This window comes from Notothenia rossii, assembly GCF_949606895.1.
Source record: "Notothenia rossii genome assembly, chromosome: 3".
Taxonomy (NCBI): Eukaryota; Metazoa; Chordata; class Actinopteri; order Perciformes; family Nototheniidae; genus Notothenia; species Notothenia rossii.
This window is the reverse complement of record NC_136901.1, coordinates 40,242,110-40,259,389: the sequence shown is the minus strand read 5'-3', so window position 1 is coordinate 40,259,389 and position 17,280 is coordinate 40,242,110. Positions and strand designations below refer to the sequence as shown.

The 17,280-nt window shown below is 43.5% G+C and overlaps 1 protein-coding gene across 2 annotated transcripts; it reads left to right on the top strand.

Moving 5' to 3' along the window:
• The first annotated feature begins 1,710 nt into the window (after nt 1-1,710).
• Nucleotides 1,711-6,320, top strand: LOC307032054 (macrophage mannose receptor 1-like). Of its 2 annotated transcripts, none has more exons than XM_079669762.1 (6): nt 1,711-1,845; nt 2,285-2,383; nt 3,753-3,793; nt 3,993-4,364; nt 4,792-5,109; nt 5,481-6,320. In XM_079669762.1, exons 3-6 carry the CDS (start codon nt 3,760-3,762, stop codon nt 5,816-5,818), a joined length of 1,062 nt encoding a protein of 353 aa, XP_079525888.1. In that variant the 5' UTR covers nt 1,711-1,845; nt 2,285-2,383; nt 3,753-3,759; the 3' UTR covers nt 5,819-6,320. The 2 variants fall into 2 exon arrangements, with proteins under 2 accessions (XP_079525888.1, XP_079525889.1); XM_079669763.1 differs by having other exon boundaries at nt 1,786-1,911.
• The last annotated feature ends 10,960 nt before the right edge of the window (nt 6,321-17,280 follow it).

Below are 17,280 nucleotides of genomic sequence, written 5' to 3'. Positions count from 1 at the left end.
ATAACAGTAGCGACAAGAACCTGTGGGCTCACGTGCGCCCCCTTCAGTGCGGCAGAGATTATGGCTGCCTCCCCTTGTGCTTTTTTCATTGCCGTTGTATGATGAGATGAGCCCAGGGAGCCTAAATATCATATATACGTGAAATAAGTTATTTAGAGACTATGGATGGCGAGGATAAATGTAATAAAGGGATCTGCAAACATTGCATTGGGGACATACAGTGAGATGGTAACAGGCATGCGCTTATGGCCCGCTTTCCAGCCAGTTTCTGTGGGTTGACGCAATCTGAGATGCCAGTCACCACACCTTACCTGGCTTTAGCGCACTCACAAAATAAGTGCCCGTGCTAAATTAGTGCCCGCGCTCCAGCCAGTTACTGTGGGGTTACGTGAGGCAGAGCACGTCACTGCCTCACTTCTCATCGCTCCCCGTAGTTGTAGCGGAGTTCGGCCAATTTGCTGATTTTGACTATAAAAAGCGATTGGAATCATACATAAATCACACTTACAACACAGATCAGTGGAGACATTTTATTATTATTACTATTTAGTTTTTCTTTAGTTGTTTTTCCTTTACATTGGAGTATGAGAGGTGAGACTCTGCCTCCCCTGACTGCACGTCGCTGATATTTAGCTAATTTACTGCCAGCATTTGAATATTACAACACAAAATATTATGATCTCTTCCACGACCATCGATCCAAAGGGGAAGTCCATATCAGTTATGACAGGACCTTTACATACAGTAATGTAATGGAAAAAACCCAGAGATGGGACCCGGAAAGCTGACTGTCCAACACACATGGTTTAAAACATGCTGAAAGCTACACTGATGAAAAGTTTGGAAATAATGGTTTTATCCTCAAAATAAATACAATTCATTTTTTGTTTACTTACCTTATGTACAAATATGAGGTTTAAATTCTGAGAAAAATGCCTCTGTTAATTAAATAAGCAGATACATAAAGAAGAATAGTGGAAGTGACCCTGGAGCTGCATTTTATACGGTGTTTTTCCAGTATTTTATGAGCCCTCAAAGCGTTTTACATAAACAAGTCAGCATTCACTCGTTGACACCCATTCATACAGAGGCAGATATTAACATTCAAGCACCGTTCAGTCTTACGTCCCAGAGGGGTTTCTTGGGGGAGAACGGAGACAATAACATACAACAACCAATACATTGAGGCAGTCGGAATAGAAGTAGCTGCAGTGGTGGTTCTAGATTGATTTGACTGGCGGGGCCGTGATGGGGCCAATCATTTAATGAGAGGCACATTTAATGCAGGAAGAAGGAGATTTAAAATGTTTTTGTTTAAAGTCATGTTATAATTTTTATTTTATAGTTTTAGTTACTTTGGACCAAGATACAGGACAATAAAATAAGTTTGGGATAATAAATACATTATTTATGCAGCCAAACTTAGGTTTTATTTAATTTATTGATACTTGTTGGTAATTGTTTTAGTCACAACATTTGTTCCAGTAACTTACTTATTAAATTATATTACTGAAAAAAAGCACAGTAACTTAGTATTTTACATTAATTGCATTATTATAGATTTATTATTTTGGAGTCAGGCCACAGGGGGGTCCAAGCTCCGCGTCACAGCCCCCTGTTGCCCCGCCCCCACTCGAAGTGCCAATGCCTACACACAATACAAGTTTTAACCAAACACTCCTGCACGTGCGCTTCACTTTGCATCAACCAATCGGCTCGCTCCTTCCCCAGTGTGAGTGGGACCCAGGTACCCGTCTACAGAAACGAGCCTGTTTGCGATCGTCACTCCAAATTGGTGCAACGAGCTCCCTGCTGATATCAGGACAAGGGTTTTCAGCGCTTACAGTACTTTAATACTTATCGGCCTTTTGTTCATGTATAGATACAAAAATTGAAACTGACCATGTGAAGGTTTAAAAAAATTCAGTAAAACTTGTGCACATTTTTTATATTTGACTAGAAACCCTTTCTCTTGTTGCTATATAAAATGTTAATTAAATGTTTGTTATCACTATCCTTCTTGTAGAACTTGGCAGTAATAACTCATCTTTTCAGATAAAGTGTTCTGAAACAATTAGAAATATAGACATTATAATGAATATATAAATATAATTAATATTATTAGTGGATATTTTTGCCGGACAAGTTTCTCTCATTTGTTAGAAAGTCAACAGGGCAGTGTGTATTTGCTGTGTATATGATATGCTTAGCAACAACGGATCCTGTCTCCACCATGATAGAAATCTTGACATCTGAATTTTAATATTCAAATGTTTGTCCAAAGGTGGCTCAAAGAGAGCAGCGACCTCGTGGATATCTGAGTCTTCACCAGCACATCGAGAGAGACAGAGAGAGAAGCAGCTGACAGGACGACTCAGGAGAAGTAAGTGTGATTCTGTTCAGTCACTTTCATATTTTGTTTATTTTTGAGAAAGATATTCTCCTTCAGAGTATTTTCCAAAGGGGAGGAACATTTAATGAATCACATCTCAATCAGAAGCAATGAAATCTAAAACCCTTTTATGTTCATTTATTCCCTTAAATCATTTGTTTCTCTTGAAATCACTTGGAATATTTATGTATTTGTATTAAAATCTCAATGTTTCATTTTGAATCATAAAATGTAACTAATGTTCACTTTAAAAAAAATTGGCACTCTACCAAGAACGCTGGACATTTATAATGAAAACTAAATATTTAGTCTGAGTCTAGTGGATTTTTTGTTCACCTTCCAGGTTCATTTAGGTTTTTAGAGCTTTGTGGGCGATGTATGCAGCCTGTCCCGTAGACATTACTCAGGGCTGAAAACCCCACTATTGTCCTGCTTTAAAAAACGGTGGTAAATCTTAAATGTTTTATTGGAGACGATGTCTATACACAGCAATCTCACTCTCAGTTCAAATAAACACAATGTAATTTTCATTAGGGTAAGTTCACCCCTAATAAAATAATGAACACACATCTTTTAATCGGGCTTATAAAAGCAACAATACACAATTTAATTCAGCTAGGATTTCAGTTGATGTCTCTGATGTAATATGAATGAATAATCTACAAAATATATCACAACCAACATATTAATACTTATAGCCTCGCCAAAAAAAAAGAACAAAAAGTCAGTTTTGTTGTGTGGCACTAGACAGTTATTGTTTAGTTTGCAACTGATCTTTCATTGAAATGAGACATTTTCATCTTCTAAAAATACATTTTACGGTCAAGTCAAGTCAAAGTCAACTTTATTGTCAATCTCAAAATATGGTGGGAGGGGGGAGAGGGGAGAGGTGGGAGAGAGGTGGGAGTTTAGCCTCCTGACAGCCTGGTGGTGTGTGCCTGTTACTGCTGGTGCTGCTCAGAATTTGCATGTTCTTAACATGGACTTCCTCATTAAACTGCTGCACTGAAGGGAGTGGTGCAGTCTGTGTTTCTGGTAATTGGACTGACCCATTAGGTTTTTAAAATAATTTAAATGTAACTGACATCATTTATAAGATTAGTAAATGATCACTGCACACAAACAATATTGGTTTCATCTAACAAGACAAATGTCATCACTGTATTGCACTCTATTGTTAAGGTGTTATAGTTACTGTTGAAGTTTGATGCATCACATTGTTTGTGTTTTATTCAAATTAGATATTTTCATGTGCTAAAAAAAGAAATGTCACAATGTGAGCCTGTTCGTGCTGTTGATGCTCAACATTTGCATTTTTCCACTCCATATTTGCTCCCTCATTTGTTGTTTCATCTAACAGAGCAAAGATGCAGTGGAGTCTGTTTGTGCTCATTCTGATGGGTAAGTGGATTCTAAATTAAATCACATCTGGAGTCATGAAACAGCTCACTCTCAATAACATTACAAAGTTAAGACCCCGTTAAGATGAAGGGGATGATGTTAGAGGTGGGGGTGATTCTAGTACTCATGAGTTTGATTTAATGATCAGATGCTTGTCATACTGTCAGCTCCATCAATGCAGAATTGTCTCTGCTTTTAGGTCAGTGTTCCTTCTTCACATGTCACCTCTCTGAGTACCACTTCATTCAAGAGAGAAAGACCTGGGATGAAGCCCAGAGTTACTGCAGAGAGAATTACACTGACCTGGCCACAGTGTCTGACATGAGAGACGTGGAGAGACTGATTAACTCTTCACAGACTACAGACGCCTGGATTGGACTGCACAGCATATCAAGTACCGAGAGGTCGTGGCACTGGTCTCTGCCGGGGGTGGAGTTCAAAAAATCTGAGACAGCATGGGGGACACGTCAGCCAGATAATGGTGCTACTGAGGAGAACTGTGTGGTGATAAAAGGTCAACAATGGTACGATTACCCTTGTGATAAGGAATGTGGGTTCATCTGCTACAATGGTGAGAACACATATCTAATGTTGATATTGTGTGTTAACCTCATGTCATACTGTGGAACGATTTTGAAAATATAATCACATGTATTTTTCTGAATACATTGTTAAGACAACAATATATTTAAAATAAATGTTTGCTTTTCAGTTTTATATAACATTAATGGTAAATGTCATGATACAATTCTACACATTTGAAATACATTGTGTGTACACGACAGTGGTCAGGTACAGGCCTACTTGTAATGATGCAATGTAACATTATTAAACGTAACACTTTAATAGACTTTAAACTCAAATTGTGTTCATTTGTTCACATTTTTCCAACCAATTATTTCAAATTTTTCCACACATTTTTTTGTCGGAAAACACATTTATTGAGACTAATTCACTTGTGAAAATGTGTAATTAATTGTGTCTCTTTTTTCACACAGAACCAAATCAAACATATATATGTGGATATGAGACCAAGAGCTGGCTTCAGGCTCAGAGCTACTGCAGAGAACATCACACTGACCTGGTCAGTGGATTCAAACTGATCAATGATATCGAATATCGGTGTGGCTCTTCTGACTTGTGGATCGGCCTGTTCAGAGACACCTGGGGTTGGTCAGATGGGAAGAATTTCTCTTGCAGACACTGGGAGAACTCATTTGAAGATGAAGCCTCAAAGACTTGTGCTAAGACTACTTCAAATGGAAAATGGAGCTCCGACACCTGCACAGACAAAAAACCCTTCTACTGCTATGACGGTGAGTTTTGAAAGAATCTTTAAAAGTATTTTAGTTTTTAGTTATATATTTGTACACACATGTTAAATATCCTTTAGTGGAGACTGACAATTATAAAACCATGAAAGAGCAGAAAGTAATGAATATAATTTAGTCGTGTTTTTGTCCTCACCTTTTTTATCCTGGCTTTTACAAAAGGTGCCACGCCATGTGTTGCCTTAGTTTTCTTTATAAATGGTTTTCAAACTATTTATATATATTGTACTTGTGTTTTTAGAGATTTCTATTTATTATAACAACAAATGATGATTGCATGGTGCTATGTGATTGAAATTCATTGTTTTTCAATAAATTATTAATCTAAGTTAAAAAAATATTAATTTCAATTACAGACAAACTGATCCTGATCAAAGAGAGTAAGACTTGGGATGAGGCCCTGACTTACTGCAGAGAGAACCACCGTGACCTGGTCTCCATAACTGACCCTCACCAGCAGAGATGGGTCGAAAAGAAAGCCAAGATGGCCGACACTGAGTTCGTCTGGCTGGGAATGCGCTACACCTGCACTCTGGATCTGTGGTTCTGGGTCATTGATCGTCTGGTCTGCTTTGACAACTGGGCCCAACAAGAAAAGGATGAGCAGTGTGGCATGGCTGCAGTCATGAAGAGAGATGGGGAGTGGTACGAAAAGGCTGACAATGAAAAGTTTCATTTCATCTGCGCTCTATAAACCCATTGGTATATTTACTGCAACAAGCTCACTCTTCTCTAATATGTATCTGCTCTCTGGGTTTATTGAATGGCTCTAGTTCAAATATAGAAATCACAGCCTGAAGAGGGGAGACACTAAATTACTAACAGATTACTAACTGAAATTGAGTAAAAGGGGCAACACTAAAGTTAACATACATTTGCCTCTGTGAACATCGGAATTACTTTATGATATGGACTTGTTGTAGTAGTTATTGATATAATTCATGTTTATTTATCCTCTCAAATTGTGAAACCTGTAATCATCATTTGAATTGTTGTTGTGTCCTATTATATGTTTATGAGAAAAAATATATAAAAAGACAAATCTATAATGTTTTGCTTTTCATAAATATGTTACGTTTTGGTTGAAATGTGGTGATGGTTATAATATGTGTATCACTATTTTTGGTATATTTACCTTTTGTGGAGTTTTAACTGGATGTTTAAATGTCTAAAACTGAATAAACGATCTGACCCAAAAACAAGGTGTGGTTCTTTCTTCCACTGGCTTTAAATAGTCATTTTTTACATTTACATAAGAGCTGATTATTGGACAGTAAACACATATATAATGTATGGGTATGTAATCGAAAACAAATCAAATGAGGACTGTGTTTGAGTTCACTGACAGATTAGATTCTTGATCGTTTAGAGTGAATGTGCAGTTTGTCAAGATGCACCCCAAGTAAAAAGGAATTAGTCATAGAAGTAGAAGATGTTTTTGTTGTTGTGGTTATCTTTCAACACTAGAGGACGCAGTTGAGCTCACCTGTTGGTGCCTGCTGTCGTTAGGATTTGCTCACTATAAGAACACATGTATTTATATCTTCCAAACAATTTAAAAATAACTTTCTAATAAAACATTTGCTAAATAGAATTTATTAATTTGACAATACAAATATTTTAATGACTATCTATGGCATGAGTTGTTATTTTTGGGGTAGAAATATCTGTGGTGATCTGGGGGGTCCCTAATGACATATAGAAGAAGAAGAATGAAGAATTCCTTTATTGTCATTGCACCAGGTACAACGAAATTTAAAAAGCAATCTTCGCAGTGCATTTCCACATAAAACGAATAAATATATATCTATATAAACTAGTGGTGGGCCGTTATCGGCGTTAACGTGCTGCGTTAACGTGAGACTCTTGTCGGCGATAAAAAAAAATATCGCCGTTAATCTATTCTCAAAGTTGGGTTGGGAGCTGGGTCTATACTACGCAAGCTATGATGACTTTCACCTTGATAATTTAGCGCGGATGTATACCTAGCCGAATTGCACTGTAGGGGGCGAGATCGAGTCTTTGACCTGTGTTTCTTCTACGGTCTATGGATCTGACCCCGGTCAAATCAGCCACATTAAACGTGACATGCTAACATGGATACAGCAGGTATGAAGCCGCCGGGTTTGCTTCAGGGGAAATTTATTTTTAAGAAGCTTCCCGATGGAAACCTCGACAAAAATAAGGTTGTTTGCACCTTGTGCAATGCGGAATTAGTTTACTGTAGGAGTTCATCCAGTCTCAAGTACCACCTAAACGCAAAGCATTCCTTAGCTAATGCGGAAGATGCCGGGCCGAGCACTGATGTAGCGCGGGGGAAGACTCGTCTTCAAACAACTATGTTTGAGTGCAACCGAGGCAAGCCCGTCAGCACAGCTCTATCAGCCAAGCTAACTAGTCTCCTCGCTCAGTGGATTGCCACCAGCTGCAGGCCCATTAGCGTGGTTGAAGATGACGGGCTCGAGCTTGTTCTCCAGGCGGCCACAGGTGACCCATCTTACAAACTACCTGCGAGGCGAACTATCATGAGGAGAATACATGACCAGCACGCAGAAGAGAAAGCTACGAAAGTTGAGAAGATGGTAGAGGCGAGGTCTGTAGCACTGACTGGGGACCATTGGACGTCCGTTAACAACGACAACTACATCGGCGTTACAGTACACCTCATCGATGCTAGCTGGGAACTTCACTCCTTCGCTTTAGGTATGCTACTGTTAGAAATTAAAATCAATGTTTTAATGGGGAAATGTAGTTTAAACATGCCGTCAGTTTTAATGCTCTTTTATACTGAAAAAACAGAAATTCTTGTGCACAAGCAGTTAAGCTTTTATTCTGAAAATCCCTCATCTACGGTTAGCATTTAGCATGTGGCTAATATACGATTTCCTGAAGAGGTGAATTTAGTAGCGAAATGATATAGAGTGGTGCAAACCGAAGCCTACTGACTTAACACTACAACTATAGATGTCGAGATACTACCATGCTGAATATTAAATGAAGGTACAGTTTATTTGAATACATTATTGTTTACAGACGAGAGTAGCATGTGACAACATCCGGAATGACCGGAAATCAAACGAGCCGAGAAGTATTGTTTAGAGTATTAATTACAGCGTTTAGAATGTGTTAAATGAAAAGTGATGAAAGAGAATATGGGGAGAAACGGCGTGTTAAGCATATAGTGAATGTGAAAAGAACCAATCCTCTGTTTAAATGCAACAACGGACATTGGAGACGAGGCGAGCCGGCTGGCGGGGAGGAGCCAGCAGAGGATATATAACAGCACCGGAGGAGAGATCCATTCTCTTCTCTTCCCTATCGAGAGCCAGATCACAGCTGTTTGTCTGACTGAACAATATCATGCTTGTGAGTGTGACCAACCCGCGCCTTTTTTAATTAAAGTACCCAATTGAACTTTCACAGAGACTCCATTTAGTCTCCTTTTAAAGCTTCTCTCCTGGACGGGAGAATAACGAACACAGTTAACACTACGTTATGTCATTTTAAATTACATAATTTAATTTCGTAGCCTTTTAATTACCACCACGTTATGTTTGGAATTAATCTAGATTAATCTAGATTAATTCCAAGAATACAGTGAGATTAATCTAGATTAAAAAAATTAATCTATGCCCACCACTAATATAAACATATAGCCTACACACACAAACATATGCTCACACATCCAAACCAACATGCATACATGCCCGCACATAATTTAAATACAGTTTACAATATAAAAAACACAGGGATGATATTTTGCATCTCTGATGTCGATCAGCCATGGGCGTAATTTCCACTGGGGACAGAGGGGACATGTCCCCCCCAGTTTTCAAAATCCCGTTTGTCCCCCCCCCCAGTTTTCAAATGTTTTTTTGTTTTTTTTTACGCAAGTAAAAGTGGTCATGGAGGAGCGTCTGTTTGTGCGTGGCAGGAGCGCATTTTTTGTGAGAGAGAGAGACAGAGAGAGACGGAGAGAGACAGAGAGAGTTACGGGGGTTGTTGTTAGCATCTGGTGCTAGCTCGGAGCTAACGGAGATGACAAGCTGTTTCAACAATAAGGAGAGGAAGAGTGCACAGGTGTGCCTTAGGCTGGCTACAATAAAAGGCCACTCTGAAACGTGGAGTTTTGCTTTATTGGGGGGGTCTGGGGGGGTCCGAAAACCAGTCAGTATTTGGTGTGAGGGTTAGGATTAGGGTTAGGGAATGTTCCGGTATTTGGACAAAATTAACATGGGATCACTCCGGTCAATGTACGTACTTCGTCTCACTGGAATATTAATGGCCAGATTGAATACAACATCGACCCAAATTCTCCGGTCAATGACAGGAGAGTTTTGAAAGTGACAAAACACTGTTCCACACATTTAAAAATACTTAATCAATGTTTACCCAGGATCCATGCACCTTTCCTGGCTTGTAAAATGTGGTGATGCGCCCTGGAGGTAGCGGGCAGGCTCTGTGCGTGGTGCTGAACCCCAGCCTGTCTATGTGGAATACAAAAACAAACAAAGACAAACACCTTTAAGGTCACCAGGGTCGTGAGGTTCTGGTTCTGGCGGTGTGCATGGAGGGGTTTAGTCCGAGTGAGGAGTGCTCGAGCGTGGGAGGATGTGTAAGGCAGAGGAGGGGAACAAAAAAAACCGAATACAAATAAGTTAAAGTGTGAACCTCCAGCAGGGCAGGTGCTGCTGCTGCTGCTGCTGCTGCTGCTGCTGCTGCTGCTGCTGCTGTGAAGGAGGACGAATATCGATGCTTGTGTTCGGACGGTAAAGCACCGCAAAATCCACCCCCCCTTAAAGGTTACCAGGGGCATGAGATTCTGCAGGGTGTGAACATCTGGGTTTAGTCCGTGGGGGAGTGCTTAAGTCCGGGGGCCCGGGGTCTCACGGTGCACGAGGTTATGGAAGTGCCACTGTTGCCGGAGGTCCTTAGTCCGTCCTTTGGGGCTCTGTCAGGGGCTACAGAGAGGTGGTTTTCCCGGTCCCTCTCCTGGAGGTATGAAATAACCTGAGCTCCATGTGAGGGAGCCATGCTGGAGCTGCTTAGTCCGTCCTTTGGTGGTCTGTGAGGGGCTAATGAGAGGTGTTTTCCCCGGTCTATTTGATGGAAGTCTGACACGAGCAGAGTGTGCGTGCTTTGAAACTAATCCACCCACACTTAGCATGCTATTTTAGGGTATAAATCGTACCTTGTCACCATGCATGTAGCTGCATTTAAAAAAAGCTTACAGCACCGGGTATTCCCAGGCGGTCTCCCATCCAAGTACTGACCCGGCCCGACCCTGCTTAGCTTCCGAGATCGGACGAGATCGGGCGTGATCAGAGTGGTATGGCCGTAAGCAAAGAGTTTGGAGGCATAGTTGCTTCTTGTAGATTGGCTTCAGAGAGGATATGCGGGTGCCAGGGCCGAGTGTGGGTGCTGAAAGGCGGACTGCCCACCTCCAATGTCGATGCCCAGCAGCTGTGGGCTCTGCAGGGGCCCCCAGGCCTGCCTGTGAGCCACATGTCTCCCCCTCTCCAGCCCCTGGGAGCTGCTCCCCGGGGTCCTGGAGAGGCATTTTCAGGCTCCTCTCTGCACTTGCACTTTCCCCCCCTTACACATGGCTTTTAAATGGATCATTTTGGATGCAAATGGTCCATGGTATCCTTACTCTCTGAAACAATCTGGCTCTTACCACACTGTGAGCAGGGTTTAATCCGATTTTCAGCACTCTTTCCCCCGCATAAACTAGTTTAAATCACCGTGGTCACTATGGTGGGGATTTAGGAATGTACCTGTGTGTGGTGCGGAGCTTCCCTGCGCTTTAAATCCATCGATTTGCCCTTTTTTGGGTTGTATTTTTGACTGTGAAAGCACTGTGCTCCCTGGGACGAGGCGCCCTCCTGTGGGGACACATGAGAACTGCACTCAAATCACTTTGTGCTTTTTAAACAGATTGAAATATTTTTGGGCCACTTTTAAAAACCGCTTTCTGACCTGGAAATCATTTCTAATCATCACCACCGTGATGGAGGGGCTGCAGGAATACTTTCCCCGCCTTGCAAACACTTAATCCTGGGTAAAATTATCGGATTAAAACAGTTTAACGCACTTTTAACACTCGTGTGCCCAGGATTCCTGCTCCTGGATCTCTGCATGTGTGTGTGTGTGTGTGTGTGTGTGTGTGTGTGTGTGTGTGTGTGTGTGTGTGTGTGTGTGTGTGTGTGTGTGTGTGTGTGTGTGTGTGTGTGTGTGTGTGTGTGTGTGTGCCTGTGAGTCTGAGGGCCTGAGAGCAGCGGCTCGGCCGTTTTCACACTTTTGTCCATCAGTTTGTTAACGAAGTGGACAGAGGCTGTTTTTTGCCCCTAAAAGTGACTTTTAATGGTGTTTTTTGTATTTAAATGATGGGTCTTATCGTTCTCCAGGGTCCCCGACACAATGCAACTAGTCTGGAGCTCGCTGGGGTCCCGCAAATGCTTTAATCACACTTTTGTCCATTTGCCTATCAGTTTGTTAACGAAGTGGACAGAGGCTGTTTTTTGCCCTTAAAAGTGACTTTTAATGGTGTTTTTTGTATTTAAATGATGGGTCTTATCGTTCTCCGGGGTCCCCGACACAATGCAACTAGTCTGGAGCTCGCTGGTGTCCCGCAAAATGCTTTAATCACACTTTTGTCCATTTTCCTATCAGTTTGTTAACGAAGTGGACAGAGGCTGTTTTTTGCCCCTAAAAGTGACTTTTAATGGTGTTTTTGGCATTTAAATGATGGGTCTTATCATTGCGGAGGGTCCCCGACACAATGCAACTAGTCTGGAGCTCGCTGGGGTCCCGCAAATGCTTTAATCACGATTTTGTCCATTTGCCTATCAGTTTGTTAACGAAGTGGACAGAGGCTGTTTTTTGCCCCTAAAAGTGACTTTTAATGGTGTTTTTGGCATTTAAATGATGGGTCTTATCATTCTCCAGGGTCCCCGACACAATGCACATAGTCTGGAGCTCGCGGGGGTCCCGCAAATGCTTTAATCACACTTTTGTCCATTTGCCTATCAGTTTGTTAACGAAGTGGACAGAGGCTGTTTTTCGCCCCTAAAAGTGACTTTTAATGGTGTTTTTGGCATTTAAATGATGGGTCTTATCATTGCGGAGGGTCCCCGACACAATGCAACTAGTCTGGAGCTCGCTGGGTTCCCGCAAATGCTTTAATCACACTTTTGTCCATTTGCCTATCAGTTTGTTAACGAAGTGGACAGAGGCTGTTTTTTGCCCTTAAAAGTGACTTTTAATGGTGTTTTTGGCATTTAAATGATGGGTCTTATCGTTCTCCAGGGTCCCCGAGACAATGCAACTAGTCTGGAGCTCGCTGGGGTCCCGCAAATGCTTTAATCACGATTTTGTCCATTTGCCTATCAGTTTGTTAACGAAGTGGACAGAGGCTGTTTTTTGCCCTTAAAAGTGACTTTTAATGGTGTTTTTTGTATTTAAATGATTGGTCTTATCATTGCGGAGGGTCCCCGACACAATGCAACTAGTCTGGAGCTCGCTGGGGTCCCGCAAATGCTTTAATCACACTTTTGTCCATTTGCCTATCAGTTTGTTAACGAAGTGGACAGAGGCTGTTCTTTGCCCTTAAAAGTGACTTTTAATGGTGTTTTGTGTATTTAAATGATTGGTCTTATCATTGCGGAGGGTCCCCGACACAATGCAACTAGTCTGGAGCTCGCTGGGGTCCCGCAAATGCTTTAATCACACTTTTGTCCATTTGCCTATCAGTTTGTTAACGAAGTGGACAGAGGCTGTTTTTTGCCCCTAAAAGTGACTTTTAATGGTGTTTTTGGCATTTAAATGATGGGTCTTATCATTCTCCAGGGTCCCCGAGACAATGCAACTAGTCTGGAGCTCGCTGGGGTCCCGCAAATGCTTTAATCACGATTTTGTCCATTTGCCTATCAGTTTGTTAACGAAGTGGACAGAGGCTGTTTTTTGCCCTTAAAAGTGACTTTTAATGGTGTTTTTTGTATTTAAATGATGGGTCTTATCGTTCTCCAGGGTCCCCGACACAATGCAACTAGTCTGGAGCTCTCTGGGGTCCCGCAAATGCTTTAATCACACTTTTGTCCATTTGCCTATCAGTTTGTTAACGAAGTGGACAGAGGCTGTTTTTTGCCCTTAAAAGTGACTTTTAATGGTGTTTTTTGTATTTAAATGATTGGTCTTATCATTGCGGAGGGTCCCCGACACAATGCAACTAGTCTGGAGCTCGCTGGGGTCCCGCAAATGCTTTAATCACACTTTTGTCCATTTGCCTATCAGTTTGCTAACGAAGTGGACAGAGGCTGTTTTTTGCCCCTAAAAGTGACTTTTAATGGTGTTTTTGGCATTTAAATGATGGGTCTTATCATTCTCCAGGGTCCCCGAGACAATGCAACTAGTCTGGAGCTCGCTGGGGTCCCGCAAATGCTTTAATCACGATTTTGTCCATTTGCCTATCAGTTTGTTAACGAAGTGGACAGAGGCTGTTTTTTGCCCTTAAAAGTGACTTTTAATGGTGTTTTTTGTATTTAAATGATGGGTCTTATCGTTCTCCAGGGTCCCCGACACAATGCAACTAGTCTGGAGCTCGCTGGGGTCCCACAAATGCTTTAATCACCCTTTTGTCCATTTGCCTATCAGTTTGTTAACGAAGTGGACAGAGGCTGTTTTTTGCCCCTAAAAGTGACTTTTAATGGTGTTTTTTGTATTTAAATGATGGGTCTTATCATTGTGGAGGGTCCCCAAGACAATGCAACTAGTCTGGAGCTCGCTGGGGTCCCGCAAATGCTTTAATCACACTTTTGTCCATTTGCCTATCAGTTTGTTAAAGAAGTGGACAGAGGCTGTTTTTTGCCCTTAAAAGTGACTTTTAATGGTGTTTTTTGTATTTAAATGATGGGTCTTATCATTCTCCAGGGTCCCCGACACAATGCACATAGTCTGGAGCTCGCGGGGGTCCCGCAAATGCTTTAATCAGGCGTTTTAACACTTTTCCCCACGAAAATGATTTTTAATCATTTTTTGGGGGCTATATAAATCAAATTCCGGTTAATGCCGAGCACAATCGTACCTTTTACTATTTTAATGTATTTGCATGATATATCTTTGGGCTATAAAAGTGACATATTTGGATGACTTTGTCAGTTTATGGAGCTTATCCCACAAATCCCGGATGATCCGGGCCAAATTTGGGAGCTCATAGGCAGCCTGCCATAGGCCCCCACCCGTGGAAAGAAAAAAAAATGAAAGAAAACGGTCAATTATATGTTAAAATAATCAAAAAATGAACTTTTAAAATTACATGGGAGAGGGGATCTGAGAATTGGAGAAGGGGAAAAGTGTTCGGCGCTTCGGGACGAAGCGCCGAACACTTTTCCCCTCCCCCGTTGCAAGGTACAACGGAGAGGGGAATCCAGACTTCCCCTCCTCCGTTGTAAAAAACCGTTCATGTTTTACAAGCTACCTTCTGCACGAAATCGGAAACCCGGTTTTTGAGAGGACTCAGAAAAAAAACGGGTGTGTAACTTCATGGAGGAATTCATCCGCTGTATGTGCACTTTGGCTTGGATACATTTTGTTGCCTGGAGACCCCCCTCCATGGTTCTTACCAAACTTAACGTTTTTGAACTGGGCTCTGGAGGAAGGTAAGGGGAGTTGACAGGGGACTCAATCCGCCTCATGAGGCACTATTTTCGGATACATTTCAACACTTTTAGCCCTTTTTCATGGTTCTCCAAAAAATAACTCTGACTTTTTCAGAGTGTGGAGGAAGGTGATGGGAGTTGACAGGGGACTTTACCTGCCTTATGGGGCACTATTCTCGGATACATTTCAACACTTTTAGCCCTTTTTGATGGTTCTCCAAAAAATAACTCTGACTTTTTCAGAGTGTGGAGGAAGGTGAGGGGAGTTGACAGGGGACTTTACCTGCCTTATGGGGCACTATTCTCGGATACATTTCAACACTTTTAGCCCTTTTTGATGGTTCTCCAAAAAATAACTCTGACTTTTTCAGAGTGTGGAGGAAGGTGAGGGGAGTTGACAGGGGACTTTACCTGCCTTATGGGGCACTATTCTCGGATACATTTCAACACTTTTAGCCCTTTTTGATGGTTCTCCAAAAAATAACTCTGACTTTTTCAGAGTGTGGAGGAAGGTGAGGGGAGTTGACAGGGGACTTTACCTGCCTTATGGGGCACTATTCTCGGATACATTTCAACACTTTTAGCCCTTTTTGATGGTTCTCCAAAAAATAACTCTGACTTTTTCAGAGTGTGGAGGAAGGTGAGGGGAGTTGACAGGGGACTCAATCCGCCTTATGGGGCACTATTCTCGTATACTTTTTTTCATTTTCACCCATTTTTTATGGAACTCCAAAAAGACAAGTTAGTCTTTTTTTTCCCCCTTCCTCTTCTGATTTCTCACTGATTGAATGGCAAACGTGACCCGCCATCGGAGGGCCTCCGCCGGCCCGGCCTCGTGCCGGTGCTCTGGCGGTCGGTTCCTCCGAACTGCGGGTTCAACTCTGATGGCCGGGAGGGACGAGGGAAACGTCGGGGGGGTCTGCTGGAGGCTCCTGCTGGAGGCTCCTGCTGGAGTCTTGCGTTCACTGGGACCTGGCTCGAAAAACTCGAAACCCTGACTCCAGTGCGGTGTTGCGGCCATGCGCCTCCGGGTACCAGACTCCCCTGCCTCCTCCGTGTTGCGTGGGCTGCGTGGGGGTAACCCTGCGTGTCCGTTACCCTAAGTGTCTCTTACCTCCCAGGCCGACCGATATGAAGCGTTTCCAAGACGAACCGTCTGACTCAGGGGTCCCACCACAGGTTCCGTAGCGGGGTGGAAGTTCCACCTCCCCACTTCGCCGCGGAATGCAAGACAAACACCTGTTTCTCTCATCCTCCACTGTGGCATAGCGGCCTTAGTTGGCTGCGGCATTCAGCAATTGGCCTTGCTCCGGGCACAGGACCCTACTTCATCAAACTACCTGTTTGATCCTGCGTAACAACCACATATATGCTTGTCTGCAAAGACATTGATCGAATGGCAAACGTGACCCGCCATCGGAGGGCCTCCGCCGGCCCGGCCTCGTGCCGGTGCTCTGGCGGTCGGTTCCTCCGAACTGCGGGTTCGACTCTGATGGCCGGGAGGGACGAGGGAAACGTCGGGGGGGTCTGCTGGAGGCTCCTGCTGGAGTCTTGCGTTCACTGGGACCTGGCTCGAAAAACTCGAAACCCTGACTCCAGTGCGGTGTTGCGGCCATGCGCCTCCGGGTACCAGACTCCCCTGCCTCCTCCGTGTTGCGTGGGCTGCGTGGGGGTAACCCTGCGTGTCCGTTACCCTGCGTGTCTCTTACCTCCCAGGCCGACCGATATGAAGCGTTTCCAAGACGAACCGTCTGACTTCCGGGGTCCCACCACAGGTTCCGTAGCGGGGTGGAAGTTCCACCTCCCCACTTCGCCACGGAATGCAAGACAAACACCTGTTTCTCTCATCCTCCACTGTGGCATAGCGGCCTTAGTTGGCTGCGGCATTCAGCAATTGGCCTTGCTCCGGGCACAGGACCCTACTTCATCAAACTACCTGTTTGATCCTGCGTAACAACCACATATATGCTTGTCTGCAAAGACATTGATCGAATGGCAAACGTGACCCGCCATCGGAGGGCCTCCGCAGGCCCGGCCTCGTGCCGGTGCTCTGGCGGTCGGTTCCTCCGAACTGCGGGTTCGACTCTGATGGCCGGGAGGGACGAGGGAAACGTCGGGGGGGTCTGCTGGAGGCTCCTGCTGGAGTCTTGCATTCACTGGGACCTGGCTCGAAAAACTCGAAACCCTGACTCCAGTGCGGTGTTGCGGCCATGCGCCTCCGGGTACCAGACTCCCCTTCCTCCTCCGTGTTGCGTGGGCTGCGTGGGGGTAACCCTGCGTGTCCGTTACCCTGCGTGTCTCTTACCTCCCAGGCCGACCGATATGAAGCGTTTCCAAGACGAACCGTCTGACTCAGGGGTCCCACCACAGGTTCCGTAGCGGGGTGGAAGTTCCACCTCCCCTTTTCGCCGCGGAATGCAAGACAAACACCTGTTTCTCTCATCCTCCACTGTGGCATAGCGGCCTTAGTTGGCTGCGGCATTCAGCAATTGGCCTTGCT

Bases quoted from the DNA above. Each gene is read 5' to 3' on its own strand.
- LOC307032054 (XM_079669762.1), top strand. From the start codon at position 3,760: ATGCAGTGGAGTCTGTTTGTGCTCATTCTGATGG. The intron at 4,365-4,791 runs GTGAGAACACAT...TTTTTCACACAG, and splicing joins TGGGTTCATCTGCTACAATG to AACCAAATCAAACATATATA. The intron at 5,110-5,480 runs GTGAGTTTTGAA...TTTCAATTACAG, and splicing joins ACCCTTCTACTGCTATGACG to ACAAACTGATCCTGATCAAA.